The following is a 14,449-nucleotide window of genomic DNA, read 5'->3' on the forward strand; positions in this document are numbered from 1 at the left end:
CTAGAGCCCACTGGCTGGGCTAAGGTGATTTCTTTGGCTTTATTATTTGATTTCTGGGTAGAATAACCATTAAAATAAATTCTCACCTGGCTGGTGTAGCTCGGTAGACTGAGCATCGTCCCATGGACTGAGAGGTCCTGGTTCGATTCCAGGTCAGGGCTCATTGCCCAGTGGGGGTTGTGCAGGAGGCAGCCAATGAATGTTTCTCTCTCACATTAATGTTTCTCTCTCTCCCTCCCTTCCTCTCTCTCTCTCTTAAAAATAAATAAATAAATAAATTCTCAGAGAAATAAAAAAAATACTACACAGAAGCTATGAGATAATCCCACTAAACAAAGACGAAAAAAACAACAAAGAGAACGAAATGTATGTTGGATGAACAAAGGAGATGAAGCAGAACCAGCTAAGCTACTATTTGTTTTACTATCTGAAAAAATTTACTATCATCAAGTAAGAAGGTAAAAAATTCTTATTATAAAATATATTGCTATTTCAAGGATTCAAATGTACTTCTAGTCAAATTATACCCCCTGTGAACATAATGATGTACGGAGTATAGAAAGACCATAAATGTGGACAGCAAGAGAGAAATAGTAGAAAAAGGTATTTGTGAAGGTTAATTTTACATGTCAACTTGACTGGGCTAAGGGATGCTCAGAAAGCTGGCAAAATAGATGTTTCTGGGTGTATCTGTGAGGGTATCTGTAAAACAGATTTAGTGTTTGAATCAGTACATTGAGTAAAGATCTGTCCTCACCAAGATGGCAGGAACCATCCAATCCACTGAGGGCCTGAATAGAACAAAAGGTGGAGGTAGAACAAATCCTTTTTCTCTTCTTCAGCTGGGACATCAGAACTCTTGGTTCTCTAGCCTTGGGAATGATACTTAACACAAGCAGCTCCTGGAGTATTGGGCTTTGGCTTTGGATGGGGAGTTACACCATTGGCTTCCCCTGGTTCTCAGACCTTTGGATTGAGAATGAATTATATGTCTGACTTTCCTGGTGCTACAGCCTGCAGAGGACTGACTGAAATTTCTCAGACTTTATAACCGTATGAGCTAATCCCTTTAATAAATCTCCTCATATATATATTTCCAGGTATCCTATTGGTTCTATTACTCTGGAAAACCCAAATACATTATCCTTACTTTTACCTGGTCTTTTTGGTGTAATTTAAACATATAATTTGTAATAATGGATTTATTATACAGGACTTCTTGCTATATCAAGTTTTTTCCGTTTTTGGCCTATCATCCATCTAAATAATTACAAAGATCATAAACTGTGTAATTAGGCCAGTCACCATTTACATACCCTTAATTTTATTATTCCAAAGAGCAACGGTTCTGCAGACTTGGCAACAATCTTCTTTAAAAATTTGTAAGAGCCCTGGCCAGTTTGGCTCGGCGGTTAGGGCGTTGGCCTGCAGTCCCGAGAGACCCAGGCTCGGTTCCCGCTGAGGGCATGTACCTCAGTTGCGGTTTGTCCCCGGCCCTGGTTGGGTCGTGCGGGTGGCAGCCCCAAGGTATGTCCCTTTCACATCAATGTTTCTCTCTCATCCTCTCTTTCCCTCCCACTCTATCTGAACAAAAAAATGGAAAAATGTCCTCGGGTGAGGATAAAAAAACAAAAACTAGTAAGAGACCCCAAAGAGCTATCGCTCACTTTCTCTCTCTCTCTCCAAGCCACATGAGGACACAGAGATAAGCCAGGAAGAATGTCATCACCAAAAACCAACTATGCTGGCACCTTGATCTTGGACTTCTAGCATCCTGAATTATTAGAAAATAAATTTCTGTTGTTTAAGCCATCCTGCCTATAGTATTTTGTTATGGCAACCTGAGCTAAGACAACATGTAGAGTCTATCTTCAATAATTATTAAAACAACATTTAGAAATACCATACCCTAATGATAAGTGGAATAGTAGTCAGACTGGTATATCTTTTTTTTTCCTCTATCCTCACCCAAGGACATTTTTCCATTTTTTGTTCAGATAGAGTGGGAGGGAGGGAGAGAGAGAAACATCGACGTGAAAGGGACACATCGAGCGGCTGCCACCTGCACAACCAACCAGAGCCAGGGTCAAACTGCAACCGAGATACGCGCCCTCAGCGGGAACTGAACCCAGGTCTCTCTGGACCACAGGCCTACGCTCTAACCGCTGAGACAAACCAGCCAGGGCAGACTGGTATTTCTTTACACTGTTGGTCACTATAGAGAGTAAGTAGTATGTTTTGAGAATCATCAGGTCTAGAATCAAAAATAACTTTTCAGAACAAGAACCTTAAATGAAATAGAAAAATATTTTCCTATCATTTACCAAGTAGCCTAAAACACACCATTTTACTGTAACCTTTATTTAATGGCTGCATTAGTTGCATGTATTTGTGAACACTGTACAGAAAAAATTATCTGTATACGTCTTCAAAAAACATTCAGAATTGCCCTGGACGGTTTGGCTCAGCTGTTAGAGCGTTGGCCTGCAGACCAAGGAGTTACAGGTTCAATTCTGGCCAAGGGTATGTACCTCAGTTGTGGTTAGTCCCCGGCCCCAGTTGGGGTCATGTGGGTGGCAGCCAATTGATGTTTCTCTCTCTCTCTCTGCCTCTCTCTCTGCCTCTCTCTCTACCTCCCTCCCTCCCACTCTGTCTGAAGATAAGTATAAAAATGTTCTCAGGGCCCTGGCCAGTTTGGCTCAGGGGTTGAGTGTTGGCCTGCGGACCAGAGAGTCCTGGGTTCGGTTCCCACTAGGGGCACATATCAGAAAAAAAAAAAATGGCCCTGGCCAGTTTGGCTCAGCGGTTAGAGCGTCTGCCTGCGGTCCAGAGAGACCCGGGTTCGGTTCCCGCTAAGGGCACATACTTCGGTTGCAGTTTGTCCCCGGCCCTGGTTGGTCGTACGGGTGGCAGCCACTTGATGTGTCCCTTTCATGTCGATGTTTCTCTCTCTCTCTCTTCCTCTCTCTCCCTCCCACTCTATCTGTACAAAAAGATGGAAAAATGTCCTTGGGTGAGGATTTAAAAAAAAAAAAAAAAAAAATGTCCTCAGGTGAGGATTAAAAAAAATTCAAATTCTTTTTTTTTTTTAAACTAAAGCGCCATACTATATTCTACAACTCACTAGTGCTAAAAGAATCAAATATTAAATGCTTCTGTGTACTTTTCACTCAATCTTATAGTGAAACCTGAAACTACTATAAAAATTTGTGTACTATAAAAAATTTTTTCAATATTATTAAAAAAATTATTTTAAATAGTTTTTATTGATTTTAAAGAGAGGAAGGGAGAGAGAAAAAAACATCAATGAGAAAAACATGGATCGGCTGCCTCCTGCATGCTCCCTTACTGGGGATTCAAGTTCAAAACCCAGGCACGTGCCCTGACCAAGAATAGAACCAGCAACCTCTCCGTGCATAGGACGATAACCAACTGAGACACACTAGCCAGGGCTGAAATTTTAAAATAAATACTAAAGAGCAGTGAGATGAGTTGCCATAAATGTCACATTCATAGTGAAGAAAATGTGCACGAAAACCTCACTTATTAACATGGTTTATGAAGCAAATGGGGTTTCTCATTGGTTGTCTACTTCTGAACACACAACATGTAACCAGGAAACTATTTTTTATTTACTGAACATATTACAAAAAGCAGAAAGGAGTAGATTGTGCGGTATAATCATTTATGACAAGTTCATATTAAATTTCTTCTCCAAGTTTCCCTCGATATTTATAAATTTCACAAACATGGCAATGATAAAGAAAAGTTAGAATAAATAAATTCACTCATATAAAACAGCAGTATTTTTAACTTTTGGGGCCGTAATAATGGGTCTGTGGATGTATTTAAAACTGTAACCAAAGTGCTTGTTATTTTTAAAACTTGACATTTTAAACAATATGTCCTACCAATAATAGTCTATATTTATTTTTAGTACTTATCAAATTAATATACCAAAAACTCTTAATCAATTTCTATATTTTAAAATTTAAGTAGGCATTTGTTTTTTTGCATTGTTGTTTTGTTGTCGTTATTGTCAATTGTTCCCTACTTTCATCCCTAGTCATAAGCAACTCTGCAGTACTTTGGTGACTAGAGCAACTGATATCAAGATCTACTATGTTGTAGCATAGGAGGGTGAGTAGAAAGCAACTTCCAAGAATATCTTTTTGGCCAAGAACCATGTGCCCCAACAATCTCTAGAATCACAAAAAGTTACATTCTGATACCATTTCCAGAATGCAGCAAAGGTAAATTAACTAATATGAGAAGAGTCTCTCATGATCCCTTTGACTACATCAAATTTAATTTCTAACTATGACTTACCACTACCATTTCTTTTAGTTTTTTATCCTCACCCAAGGTATGTTTTTTAATTTTAGAGAGACAGAGAAAGAAAAAAGATTGATTAGAGAGAAACACTATCAGTTGCCTCCTGTATGTGTCCCAAACGGGACTGAATCCACAATGAAGGTAAGTGCCCTGAATGGGAACGGAACCTGCAACCTTTTGGTGTATGGTGTGATGCTCCAACCAACTGAGCCACCTGGCCAGGGATATCATTTCTTTTTCTTTTAATCGTCACCTGAGGATATTCTTCCATTGACTTTTTTTTAGATAGAGTGGGAGAGATGGGGTGGTGGGGGAGAGAAAAAGAGAGAAACATCGATGTGAGAGAGATACATAGATTGGCTGCCTTCCTTCCACATGACCCCAATCAGGGTCAGGGATTGAACCTGCAACCCAGGCACGTGCCCTTGATCAGGAATCGAATCCGAGACCCTTTGGTCCTCTGGCTGATGCTCTAACCACTGAACCAAACAAGCCAGGGCTATCGCTTCTTTTAAAACAAAACATTTATGGCATGGAAAACAACCAAATATTTATAAGATATGCATGCATTATTTTGTTGTTACATTTTTTATTTAAAATATTTTTAAAAATAATGATCCAATGCTACCTCTTATGATATAGAACTAAAGAGCCTGCACCTAAGTAGTAAAACAGTGAAAAGGAAAGTTTATCTACCTATATTTTCTTCCTTCAGAGCTCTGAATCCTTTAGTCTGGTTTCATTTTTGAGAGGAGTTTGAGAATTAGAAAACAGATGGAAACAAGTAAGTATATGACTTTGAGGTGAATTAGTTCTCAATAGCAAGACAAAAGCTGGAGTATTCTCAATTCTCTCTTGCCATCTAAAATCTACATATACAACATAGTTCTGAAGGCAAGAACTTTTGATTATTAAATGGACAGAAACACAAAAATATTTTATGTGTACTGAACTCAGTTTGAACTTATGAAACAGTGAATTATTTGTATAGTCTCCTCTCCTACAAAAGGATAACTTTGTTATACAGAATAGTATAAGGTATTCACTGTTGTTTATTTGTATTACAATTAGGTCAAATACTAAAAATACTAAAGAAAACAATATTCTAGGAGCTTTATTCTGAAAATGTGACTACATATCATTCTTTGAGTACTAGTTTGTTCTGTTTTAAGAAGGAAAGAAGAATAAAGATAATGCCTTACAGAAAAAGTAGGCCGTGAAAAACAGTAAAGCTATTCCAGTGTTCTAATTTATATAGACTGAGATCCAATTCAGGACCCTAGAGTAAGTTCTCCATTTCTCGCCTGCAAGCATTTTAAAGGCTATATAGCTGTTTCTGCAGCAAAAGTGCTTCCCAAGGTCCACCAGGCAAAAAAAGAGAGACTAGATAACTAAGGCTGCAAATTTTAAAAAGCAAATCTAACGTTTGGTTCATAGCTATAATAAAATGACACAACTTCAGAACCCTACTGCAATGAAAAAAATTACAGAATGGTAAAGGAGTTAACTCAAAGGCTATTTAGTGGGCCCTGACATATTATTCTGAGAAACATAATGCGTCATTCTAGCATCCTTACAGATAGCACAAAACTAAGTAAATTTCATCCACAAAACTAGAAATGATTTCCCCAGGCATGTGGGCCTTGTCCAGTAAAAGAACCTCACCTTGGATTTATTCCAAAAGGGGCTCTCAATTGCTCTGCGGCAACTCCTGAAAGGAGGGCAGTCCAAATACAGTAGGATAAATACCCCCAAAAAGCTGAATCTTTTCACAGCACAGGTGACCCTTGCTGTAAAGCTAGAGGACAGGTACACAAATAAATCTGTATGACTTTATATACCAAATTTAAAAAATGCAAATGTTACACATATGCATTATAATCTTAGCAATAAGCAGCAAAGATTTAAAATCTTAATCTTAAATTAACTATAATATACATTGGTATTATAAAACTACCCTCAATTTTCAAGAATGAAACTAGAGATTGCTAACTAAGCGGGAAACCATAAATAGTCCTTTGTAGCTATAGCATTAACTACCACCACAGCATTCTGAGATTATAAAGGCTATTTTAAAGAATTATATCTAAAAAACAAATCTTCAGAGAAATTTATGATAGATCTCTTACCTCATAAATGTTGGGGTGCCACATTTTGGTCAAGAACCTGAAGGTAGGTGGTGAATATGGGTAGTCAATAGGAAATTTAATATGCGCCTGAAAAATAAGAAAAAACACAAAATGCTAATAAATGAGACTAAAGGTTATTCATCTGCCAAATAATTCACCCTGTTACACCTCAATGAAATAAAACTCCTTTGTATAGAGTAGACTCAGGGGATTAAAATAGCTCATATATGTTTTGTTAGCCCAAAGGCCAGGGTTATTATTAGCATCACTTCAAATATTTCTTAAGTGTGTTAAATCAACAAAATTCAACAGCTATGTAATTATTAACTGAACTCACATGAGTGAAAACAGTATTATGGACAGGTGTGTCACATTAATCAAAATAATTAATATAACTTTACAGAACATAATATAGAACAAAGAAATTTTTTTTTTTTTTTTTTTTATCCTCACCCGAGGACATTTTTCCATTTTTTGTACAGATAGAGTGGGAGGGAGAGAGAGGAAGAGAGAGAGAGGGAAACATCAATGTGAAGGGACACATCGAGTGGCTGCCACCCGCACGACCAACCAGGGCCGGGGACAAACTGCAACCGAGGTACATGCCCTTAGCGGGAACCGAACCCGGGTCTCTCTGGACCGCAGGCGGACGCTCTAACCGCTGAGCCAAACCGGCCGGGGCCAAAGAAATTTTTTTTACTAATTTTTGTTACAGATGTTTCTCCTTTCCCACCACTGATTCCCCCCTCCCCCTCCCTCCCTGTCCTGTCCCCAGCTTTGTTGTCGTCTTTTTTTTAACTCACACAATTTACCACCTAAAAAAAATAAATGCTACCATTTTGAAATAGCTCCTTCCAGTAGTTTTTTGATGCATACATATGCTTATTTATTTACAAAACTTATTTCCAAAGATTTAAATACACTGTCTTTTATACTTTTTCCATCTATGTCATAAACACTTTCCTGCCATAATCTCCAAATGTATGATTGTTAGTATCTATATAATGTTCCATCACATGGATATATAGATGAATCATTTTTTAAAAAACTATTTTATTTTGAGACACTGGGTTTTCCACTCTTTTGGTATTATACATACTGCCTTCATTGAATGTCCTTGGCAGTATCTCATATTTCAAAGGTAAAGAAATCCAGAAAAAGCCTCATCTAACAATACCAGTAAAATGGAGTGAAGAAAAGAAAAAAAGGCTTGGCCTATATGGCTCGGTGGTTGAGCACTGACCACTGCACCAAGAGGTCGCCAGTTCTATTCACGGTCAGGGCACATGTCCAAGTTGTAGGCCAAATCCCCAGTAGCGGGGAATATAGGAGGCAGCCAATTGATGTTCTCCCTCACTGATGTTTCTCTTTCACTCTCCCTTCCTCTCTTTATAAAATCAATAAAGAAAAACAATTTTAAAAAAAAGAAAGGAAGGACAAACTAAGAGTAAATAAGCTAAGGACAGCCCTGGTGGTGTGGCCTAGTTGGTTCAGCATCATCCCTTGCCCCAAAAAGTTGCCAGTTTGATACCTGGTCAGGGCACATGCTGGGGTTGCGGCTCTATCCCTGGTAGGGGGTTGTGCAGGAAGCTGCTGACTGATGTTCCACTCTCACATAGATGTTTCTCTCTCTCCCCCTCTCCCTTCCCCTCTCTCTCTAAAAATCAATTAAAAAAAAAAAGTTAAGCACATTAGTGAAAATGGCAGAGTCAGAACCCCCCAAAATTCTTTCTTCAATAAAAGCAATGAGAAAATTGTCAAAAACTCCAAGAATCAACTTCAGAATCTAGAAAATAACCAAAGGCTTGCAACAATTCAAGGAGTGTCTATTCAAGAAAAACAGCTGAACTTCAATTAGAACAGTGAACTTTGTTGTGTTTTAACTTGCCCTAGGTTCCTGTCCTGCTCTCCAGAGCCATGGTAGCCTTAATACTAAGTGTTCACACTTGAAGTGAAGGCTAGCAGCCACAGAATGAACTGGAACTTCTTCAAAGCCTTACTTCCAAAGAACTGTCATTATTTGACCTTACTGGCAGTTCCTAGAAGAACCCACTTGCCTCTTTGGTCAAACAACAGACTAAACAAAAAATGTAATAGGAAAAACTGGAATATGAGAAATCCATAAAAGCTTTGAAAAGCTCTGACAAATTCCTAAGAATCTAGATGACCAGGACCATGTAGGGCTGTGCATATGCCCAGGCTATATGCACATACTCGGCAAAGACTTGAGAAATAATCAGAAGATCCTAAACTAGCACCTCTGGCTATACTTGAGGATCTGTACAAGAAGGAAGTGAGGGCTAAGAAGTTTCCAACTGCCTAGCTAAGTATTAAAGGCATGACCAGGGAAGCACCCAGAACTCCTCTACAATGCCCAGGGAAGAACTCCTCTATAATGCCCAGGGGAGTGGCAAGGAGAGAGGAGAAGAGAGATCTATGGAAATCCCAGTTGCTTTCTTTTCAGAAATGGCAAGATTGGTACTAAAATTCATATAATAATTCAGGGGACCCAGAATAGTCAAAACCATCTAAAAATAACCAGACAATACACACTTTTCAATGTCAAAATATACTACAGATTTACAGTGATCAAGACAATTCAATGGGATTTGAAAAAGACAACACATTGTGCTGAGAAAACTGGATATTCACATGCAAAAGAAATGGAGTTTTATCTTCTAAAATAGCCTTGTTCAGAACAAGGCCTACCCTCAGGGGAAAGTAGTTAACTACAGCCTAACCTGCTGGGATAATCAGAGCCTCATTGACTTGGGGGAAGGGAAATACAATACCCAACCCCAGCCTGAACTTAACCCTAAGAGGGGAGAAAAAAAAACTGAGAAACTCGTGTGAAAAATTCACAGTCCAAAGGCAAGGGCTCACTAAAAGACTGAGACCTAATCATAACAGTATAGGATGCTTTACCTTCCCCCCACACCTCACCACATTAGTAATTTATTTTTACCTTAGTAATTTATTTTTACCTGGTACATAAGCAGTTCTTTTTACCTGGTACATAATATCCACCCATCAAGAAAAAATTAGAAGGCATACAAAAAGGAAAATCACAAATGAAAAGACAGCAATTATTAGAACCAGACAAGGCAGAGATGCTGGAATTATCAGAACAAGATTTTAGAACAACTATGATTACTATTCTGTGGATTCTTTCTTTTTAAATTTATTTTTGCCATGGCTGGTTTGGCTTAGTGGTTAGAGGGGTAGGACCTCAGATTAGAGCTGCAGGTTCCTTTCAAGTCAAGGGCATGTATCTTGGTTGCGGTTGGGTCTGCAGCCCTAGTCAGGGTGGTGCAGGAGGCACCACCTGTCTGTCTCTCCTCTCACCACCCCAACTCTAACTGAAGAGAAATTTAAAAATATCCTTGGGTGAGGATTAAAATTTTTTTTAATTTACTTTTAATATAAATTGATATACATTAGTTTTAGGTGTACAATACAGTGATTCAACATTTATATGCCTTACACAAAGTGATCACCACAATAAGTCCAGTAACCATTTGTCAGTGTACAGTTAATATGACATAACTGACTATTCCTATGCTGTACATTACGTACACATGACTTATTTTATAACTAGAAGCTTGTATGTCTTAATCGCCTTTCCCTTTTCCTCTCAACACCCCTTCCTTTGTCAACCACCAGTTTGGTCTCTATCTATGAGTTTGTTTGTTTTTCAGATTCTACACATAAGTGAAATCAAACAGTATTTATCTTTCTCTTATTTCACATAACATAATACTCTCTAGGTCTAACCATACTGTCACAAAGAGCAAGACTTCATTCTTTTTTTTTTTTTTTATCATCCTCATCCGAGGACATTTTTCCATTTTTTGTTCAGGTAGAGGGGAGGAAGAGAGAGAGAGAGAGAGAGAAACATCGACGTGAAAGGGACACATCGAGTGGTTGCCACCCGCATGACCAACCAGGGCCGGGGACAAACTGCAACCAAGGTACGTGCCCTTAGCGGGAACCGAACCCGGGTCTATTAGGACTGCAGGCCGACGTTCTAACCGCTGAGCCAAACCGGCCAGGGCATGACTTCATTCTTTTTATGGCTAATATTCCACTGTATATATACCACATCTTACGTCATCCCTCTATTGATGAACATCTAGCTTGCTACCATATCATGGCTATTGTAGACAATGCTGCAATGAACATATGGGTGCATATATTTTTCCTCCTTATTGTTTTCCATCTTCTTCAGATAAATGCCCAGAAGTGGAACTGCTGAGTCATAGGGTAGTTCTATTTTTACTTTCTTGAGGAACCTAAACATTCTAATGGATAAAGCAGACAGCTTGCAAACATAGATGGGGCAATGTAAGCAAAAAGATGGAAATCCTAAGGAAAAAAAAACAAAGAGAAATGCTAGATTAAAAAAAAATATACTATAATAGAAATGAAGAATGCCTTTAATCAGCTTATTAAGACTAGGCACAGCTGAAGAAAGAATCTCTGAATTAGAGGACATATCAACAGAATCCTTGAAAACAGAAAAGCAAAGAGAATCAAGACTGGAAAACAAACAAACAAAAAAAACCAGAACAAAACAAAAAAGGATGGTGGGACAACTACAGAAGGTGTAGCACATTGTGATATCCCCATTCACGTAATCACAATGAACAAAAGGCACATTAACAAAAATGAAAAGACAACCCACAGAATGGGAGAAAATATTTGCAAATCATTTATCTGATAATGGACATGCATCCAGAATTTGTAAAAATAAATATGTAAAAATAAATAATTTATTTTTATCCTCACCGGGGACATTTTTCCACTTTTTGTTCAGATAGAGTGGGGGGGGGGGGGGGGGGGAGAGAGAGAGAGAGAGAAACATCGACGTGAAAGGGACACATCGAGTGGCTGCCACCCGCAAGACCCAACCAGGGCCGGGGACAAACTGCAACCGAGGTACGTGCCCTTAGTGGGAACCGAACCCGGGTCTCTCTGGACAACAGGCCGACGCTCTAACTGCTGAGCCAAATTTGTTTGCAGTTTGTCCCCAGCCCTGGTTGGGTCATGCGGGTGGCAGCCACTCGATGTGTTCTTTCACGGCGATGTTTCTCTCTCAATCTCTCTCTCTCTCTCTAAAAAAAAAAAAAAAAAAAAAGCTTTAACTCTGTAATAGATAACTCAATTTTAAAATGGACAAGCCCAGCCAGAGTGGCTGTATGGATTGTCCATGGACTGAGAGGCACATGCCTGGGTTGCAGGCTCAATCCCCGGTAGAGGGCATACAGGAGGCAGCCAATTGATGTTTCTCTCTCACATCAATGTTTCTCTTGCTCTCTCCCTTTCTATCTCTAAAAATATATATTAAAAATAGGCAAAGGGCCCTGGCCAGTTTGGCTCAGTGATCAGAATGTCGGCCCATGAACCAATGAGTCATACATTCGATTCCAGTCGGGCACATACCTCGGTTGCGATTCATCCCCAACTCTGGTTGGGGTCATGCAGGAGGCAGACGGTCAATGTGTGTCTCTCACTTCGATGTTTCTCTCTCTCCCTTTCTCTTTCTTTCTCTCCCTCCCTCCCTTCCACACTATCTGAAGATAAATGAAAAAATATCTTGGATGAGGATAAAAGAAATAAATAAATGCAAATGGGCAAAGGTCCTGCCAGTGTGGCTTAGTGGATTGAGCGTCAACCCATGCACCAAGAGATCACCGGTTCATTCCTGGTCAAGGCACATGCCTGGGTTGCGGGCTCAATCCTCACTGGGAGCAAGCAGGAGGCAGCTGATTTATGATTCTCCCATCCATGTTTCTATCTCTATCTCTCTCTTCCTTCCTTTCTTAAAAAAAATAAATAAAAACAATACAGTATTTAATAAAAAATAAAAATAGGTCAAATATCTGAAGACATTTCTTCAAAGGGGATTTTTTATAAAATGACCAATAAGCATATGAAGAGATCTCCACATAATCAGCCACCAAGGAAATGCATTTCAAAAGCACAACAACATACTACTTCATATCCATGAGGATGGCTATAGTTATAGAGACAGATAATAAAAAACATTGGCCAGGATGCCTGAAAGTTGGAGTGTTTTACACATTGCTGGTGGGACTATAAAATGGTATAGTCACTTTGAAAAAACAGTCTAGTAGTTTCTTGAAAGAATAAACATAGTTACCATGTGAGCCATCCATCAAGTCTACTACCAGGTGTATGCCCAAGAGAAATGAAAACATTACATCCACACAGTAACCTATACACAAATGTTCGTAACAGAATATTAGCCAAAATGTAGAAACAACTGAAATATCCATCAACTGATAAGCAAAATGATGTATATATTCATACACTAGAATATTAGTCAGCAATGAAAAGAAACTGACACATGCCACAATGTAGATAAACCTCAAAAACATTAGCTACATAAGAGAAAACAGTCACGAAAGACCACATATTTATGAAATATCCAGAACAGATATAGTAGTTGCCTAGGACGAAGGGGGCTCACATTGTGAGGAAATACATGACTCTTAAAAGGTATGGGTCTTGCCCGGCTGCTGTGGCTCAGTGGACTGAACGTCATCCCATGGACTGAGAGGTCCCAGTTTGATTCTAGGTCGGGGCCAGGGTTGTGGGCTCGATTCCTGGTGGGGGGCATGCAGGAGGCAGCCGATCGATGTTTCTCTCTCACGTCAATGTTTCTCTCTCTCTCTCCATTCCTCTCTCTCTCTCAGAAAAAAAAAAAATCAATAAAAGACATATTTTTTTTTTAAAAGGTATGGGTCTTTTGGAGGGAAATGTTTGAAAACTGACTGTGAGGATCACTGAACAAATTTATGAATATACTAGAAATAACTGAATTATGTATTTAAATGAGTAAACTTCATATATGTATTAAAATCACAATAAAGCTGCTAACTGAAAAAAGAGCTGTAGCCCAAAAGTAGTCATACCCAGTAGCAACAAGTACTAGATTTTCCTCAGCTCTTGATTTCTAAATATCATTCATTCTCTAATAACAGGAACCTAGGCTAGTTGTAGAAAAAGTTGATTCTGGAACTGGGGCACAAAAATTCCAAATGAACCTGGAGCATCTTATAGTGTCTGAAAGTAAGGAAATGCTAAAGAAAAAAGATGGAGGCACCAACCTGAAAGGGGCTCCTTATGGCAAAGCCTAAAACAATTCACAGTATTGGATAATAAACAAAAGCATAAAATAAATATGAGTACATATTGGTATAAATTATTGAATGAAAAAATATTGGGGAAGAAGAAACAAATCATCCTTACAGTAGTACTCCCAACAATATATGTAGAAACATCCCATTCAGGAGGTAGAGTTTAATTCCCCTTCTCTTGAGTGTGGCTGGACTTAATGACTCAATTCCTAATAATAAAGTATGGAAAGGAAGAAATAGTAACTTCACAGTAGAGAAAACTGGCAGTGCCACCTTAACCAAGTGACCAAGGTTAACATTGCCAGTGCTAAATCATGTTGAAATCATAACCTCCCTGATATGATGTGGTGAGAAAAACATTTCATCTCTGTGGTGTTTTTGTCCCCAAACCCACAACTCCTGTCTAATCTTGAGAAAAACGTTATACAAACCCAAGTGGAGGGACATTCTACCAAATACCTGACCAGTTCTCTTCAAAACGGTAAAGGTCATGAAAAACAAAAAAATATGAAGAACCAATCAAATACTGAAGGAGTCTAAGGAAACATGACAATTAAATGCAACATGGTATCCTGAATTGGATTCACGAATAATAAAAAGACATTGGGGTGATAGGAGAAATGAAGTATGACTGCTAAGAGGTTATGAGATTTCTCTGGGGAAGTGATAAAATACACTGAAATTAGATGGTGGTGATGGTTGCAAAACCTTGTGAATATACTAAAAACCAATGAACTGCATGCCTTAAAAGGATGAATTTTATAATATGTAAATTAGAGCTCGTTTTTTAAATACAGAATACTAGTGGAAAAACTGGTGGGG

At 38.7% G+C, this 14,449-nt stretch overlaps 1 protein-coding gene across 4 annotated transcripts in view; it reads right to left on the reverse strand.

Annotated features, from left to right (window-relative positions):
* The window catches only part of UBE2R2 (ubiquitin conjugating enzyme E2 R2), a 95,384-nt gene that overhangs the window by 22,887 nt on the left and 58,048 nt on the right, over positions 1–14,449 (reverse strand). For 2 of the 4 annotated variants that reach the window (XM_036261419.1, XM_036261418.1), the window contains exon 2: positions 6,465–6,551. In XM_036261419.1, the coding sequence (XP_036117312.1) occupies positions 6,465–6,551 (87 nt within the window). Of the gene's footprint in view, positions 1–6,000; positions 6,134–6,464; positions 6,552–13,597; positions 13,624–13,739; positions 13,792–14,449 lie in introns of those variants that run through there. The other 2 variants (XM_036261420.1, XM_036261421.1) reach the window with 2 other exon arrangements.

This window comes from Molossus molossus, unplaced genomic scaffold, assembly GCF_014108415.1.
Source record: "Molossus molossus isolate mMolMol1 unplaced genomic scaffold, mMolMol1.p scaffold_m16_p_14, whole genome shotgun sequence".
NCBI lineage: Eukaryota > Metazoa > Chordata > Mammalia > Chiroptera > Molossidae > Molossus > Molossus molossus.